This window comes from Hibiscus syriacus, unplaced genomic scaffold (assembly GCF_006381635.1).
Source record: "Hibiscus syriacus cultivar Baekdansim isolate YM2019G1 unplaced genomic scaffold, ASM638163v2 tig00110458_pilon, whole genome shotgun sequence".
Taxonomy (NCBI): Eukaryota; Viridiplantae; Streptophyta; class Magnoliopsida; order Malvales; family Malvaceae; genus Hibiscus; species Hibiscus syriacus.
Window position 1 is genome coordinate 446061 of NW_024062745.1, and position 4271 is coordinate 450331.

Below are 4271 nucleotides of genomic sequence, written 5' to 3' on the forward strand. Positions count from 1 at the left end.
GTGAGAACTGAAGGATAAATTTATGACTTCCAAAAACACAATGTTGTTTTAAAGCAGAGAGAAAACATTAATTTTAAAGTCAAATACATAAATGAAGCAACTTTAAGAGCATGATATATTAACCAACTTGTAGAATCCATTGGTTATATGAAGACATGATATACACAAATATTCTATCTCCTCCCCAAGTACACCACGGATGAATACCAAATTATTATATACATAATCAGCCATCTAAGTAACTTTTATAAAGCAGAGAGATTGTCGAGCTTCCTTCATTTTCCTCCCTTTTAGCCCCATCAGCCACGGCATTACAATGCCAGCCTTCAACTCAAGCAATGTTCTTTCTGCCTAAATTTCCAAGTGCCCAGAATGGCTTGGCCGGGGTGCGCTTCAGTGCCTTCACTCCCAACGGGTTGCCCTTGCTCTGCGAAACAAATTCGATAAGAGTTAGTAACTTCAACATAAGTAGAACGAAAGGATCGATCGGTTTGAATACGAGCGTACCAACAAGCATGTGCCTTGATCGACGTTGCAGACGGGGTAGTCGTGAGGGCAGCAGCTGTAGTGGTCATCACAACAAGTGGCACCCTCGAGTGGGCAGCATCCCCAAGCGAAGCAGTAGTTATAATACTCATAGATGCAGCAGCAAGTAGTCAGCTCGGGGCAGCTATAATAGTTGTCGCAGACGGTAGGAGGCTGTATGGGGGATGGCGGAGAGGGACCAGGATTCGGGGGATTTTCGCTTGTTTTGATCGGATAAGACGGTTCCATAGCGATTCCACATATTCCGGTTACGGAGTTGGCCACGTTTCTCGCCATCCTGATGTAGCCTGCCTCTCCCCAGCTGCTTCCCCACGAGTTCTTTACGATCCAATAGTCTTTACCGCTCTCTGTGCCATATCCAACAACAGTCACACCATGGTCTAGTTGTGTTCCACATCTTCCATCAAACACACCCTGTAACAAGACCACAAACATACGATGAACAAATATCAGATTCAAGCTTTATAAAGATCAGACATTTATCGAACTGTGTTCAGGCTTAAGGTCATTCAGAAACTAGTAATTTTGATGGATGCAGAATCTTACCGAATCATATAACTGGAAACTCCTGCCTCCTCCTTCAATGGCAACACTAATCGGTTGATTCGAAGCGGCCTTTTGCAAAGCTTTCTCGTTATTTGGTGGAACATCCTCGTAATCGTCGATTGTAACAACATTTGCCTTTTTCTGCGGGGTGATTTAAAACACCAAGGGTCAGTACAAGGGTAATGAAATTCGATCTATTCGACTCGAAAGATATAAAACCTACCCTATAAGAGTCGCATCTACCGTCACGACCAGTGTAAGGGTAATCTTCTTCGGTGTCGATGCCACCGTTTTTTATGATGAATTCGAAGGCATAATCCATGAGACCACCATTGCAACCTTCATTGTAGGATGTATCACAATCTACCAACTCCTGCTCCGATAGTGAAATGAGTTCACCTGTAACAAGCTTGTTTATGCCTTCAACTGCAGCAATGGTTGAAAAGGCCCAGCAACTCCCTGTATTTAACATTGAATGGTCAGTAAAACTAATATTATAAAAAATCGTTTAATTAAAGAAATATTCAAATTATACCTTTATTAATTTAAGGTGTCTAAACTTTTTTTTTTTTATAAAAATATGTCTGACTTTTTTAAAATTACAATTTAATGTGTCAAGCCCATAACATCTGTTAAAAAATACATATTACCACTCGATTCTACACGTAGCATATTTTTTTCAAATTCTTTTTAATTTTATTTATTATTAAAAAAATAATTTATGAAAGAGCATGAAATCTTAAAATCTTCTAAATGGCTAAATCTTAAAATCATTAAAATCTATTTTTAAGAAATAGATTTAATATTTTTACTTTCAGAAAATAATATTACTTAAAAATAAATACTACCTGTCAAACAATTATTGGTTAACGAATTTTTTTAAAACCCCTAAAAAGAAATAATATTTGTATATTTTATAATACAAACTTGCAGTGGATAATAAATCTCCCATGATTCAATAAGGCATGAACCTTCGTGTAAGACACCTTACTCCTTACCCCACCGTAAGAAGACAAGTCAAGTACCGACACACAGGCTCAATATCCATGAAAACCAAACACACGTACTAAGAATTTAAAGATCATAAGACGGTAATTAATAGAGGGTTAAAAAAAAAACTTACCGCAACTCCCTTGATCTTTGACTTCAGCAACAGCTCCTTTCTCTCTCCAATCAACGGAATCCGGCAACTCTTCACCGACAACCGGCTTGTACCGGTCACTCGCCTTCGAAAGCTTCCTTTCAGGTTTCTTCACTCCCAAGTACGTGGCTCTGTACTCCTCGTTGGTGAGATCGGCGAACCGGTTCAAACCGACCTTAAAACCGTGGCTCTCATCGGCGTTGTGTTGGTCGATGAACCTGAGATTATCCTTGAAAATCTGGAACCTCTTCTCTTTCTCTCCCAACCCGTTGTATGTTTTGCCATGCTTTACGAGCCACTCCTCGTACATGGCCATGACTTCACCGTCTGTTCTCCAACTGGACTCTGACTTGTCGGGATGAGTTTTGTCGTAGGAGATGATGGACATGTCTGAAGCCGATGATAAAGTGAACATCATCAGCAAAAGCATCGCCATAGTCGATCTTTGAGAACCCATGTTTTCTGAAAAGAAAAAGAAAAAGGGAGAAAAAGGATTTTCAATGTGTGGGAGAGAAGAAAGGCCAGAGCCTGTGGCTTTATAAAGAAAGAAATATCCAACCCCATATAAAACTCGGTAAATTAGGTGTTATTACCAGGCGGAGAAGAAACAAAAATGGGAATTTAATAAATAATTTAAATAATGTATAAATAAAAATGTTTAATTCTCGATTTATCCTCCAAGTTATATATCTTTTTGGATAAGCTTTAATTCCATTATTCCAAAAGGTTCGGACGTTTTAACAAAATCTTGATAATAATGTGTTTTATTTTTTGTAATGAATGAAAGTAGCCGTCTCGTATCAAGTTTTTATTAGTTAGGTTTTTTTTAAATATCAGTATTAATTTTTGTTATAAATCTGGGATAAATACAAAGTAATATATGTTCAAAAAATTTTAATATTTTGACAATAAACACTCATATCCCTAATATTTGCGGTGCTCGATTCCGGGACGGAAAACAATAAGTCCCTTAACCACTGGAAAAAATAAAGTACACAAATAATCCATCGACTATATGATATTGTTTTATTGAGTCGTTCGACTATTAAAAATTACGAAACATTTATTTGCCTATTGGACATTAGTTTGTCTAGTCTTTCTCCTGTTAAAAGTTATGAAATATTCTTTTGACTAAGGATATTGTATTGTTGAGTCCCTTGACTATTACAAGTTACAAAATGATCACTCAGCTATTCATATGTCATAAACTCTTCCTTTTATTTTAAAAAATTGACGGTAGTCTGAGCTAAACATTAATTTGCTGAGATATGATAAAATATGATATCAAAATCTTAAATGAATATTATATCACAGTCAACTAGTTAACGTCCAGCTCAAATTGTTATCAATTTTTTAACATAGAACATATGAATAATTAAGATTATTTTGATAGATCAAACTCATTGTAGTTGAAAGATCATTTTGTAACTTTTAACGGTTGAGAGACTCAATAAAGTAATACTTTATAATCGGAGACCATTTATATAATTTATCCTAAAAATAATAATAGGAGAGATTTATTTTAATTTGATTTGAGTCAATTTTCAATATAATTGAAATGATTATTGGAAATTGGGTCACATACAAAAAAAGCTAGAGTATTTAGGTATGGAAATAAAAACTTGAGTATAATCGAGGAGCAAATGGTGAGTTAAACGAAAGATGACTATAGTACAGCCAAGATGCATGTGGAGGAGATGTGATAGGTGTAGGGAAAAGCGAAAGAGTGACAGAGGCCCACGGAAATAGGAGCTTTTTGTAATAATTTCATTTACTTGAATTGATTCTCAAACTTTGAGTGAATTTTCATTGGCCACGTACTTCATCTTTGAACTTTCCAAAAGGGTAAACCCTACACTTTCATTTTTAAATATTAAAATTTATATTTTAATAAATATTAGAAAAATAGATAGGTTTTATAAATAAACTTATTTAGAAAAATATAAAATATCTAAACACCGGGACTGACCGAACTCCCTGGTGGGGTCTTTACCAATTTTTTTTTTTTTAGAGAAAATAACTACAGTGATCGAAAATA

The 4271-nt window shown here is 35.6% G+C and overlaps 1 protein-coding gene across 1 annotated transcript; it reads right to left on the reverse strand.

Annotated features, from left to right (window-relative positions):
* Window positions 1-278: 278 nt before the first annotated feature.
* LOC120126523 (cysteine proteinase RD21A-like) lies at window positions 279-2757 on the reverse strand. The gene is made up of 5 exons (XM_039144678.1): window positions 2216-2757; window positions 1316-1551; window positions 1093-1233; window positions 508-960; window positions 279-427 (listed from the first exon to the last, which is right to left on the reverse strand). The coding sequence occupies exons 1-5, from the start codon at window positions 2688-2690 to the stop codon at window positions 332-334; spliced, it is 1401 nt and encodes a 466-aa protein (XP_039000609.1). The 5' UTR covers window positions 2691-2757; the 3' UTR covers window positions 279-331.
* Window positions 2758-4271: the final 1514 nt, after the last annotated feature.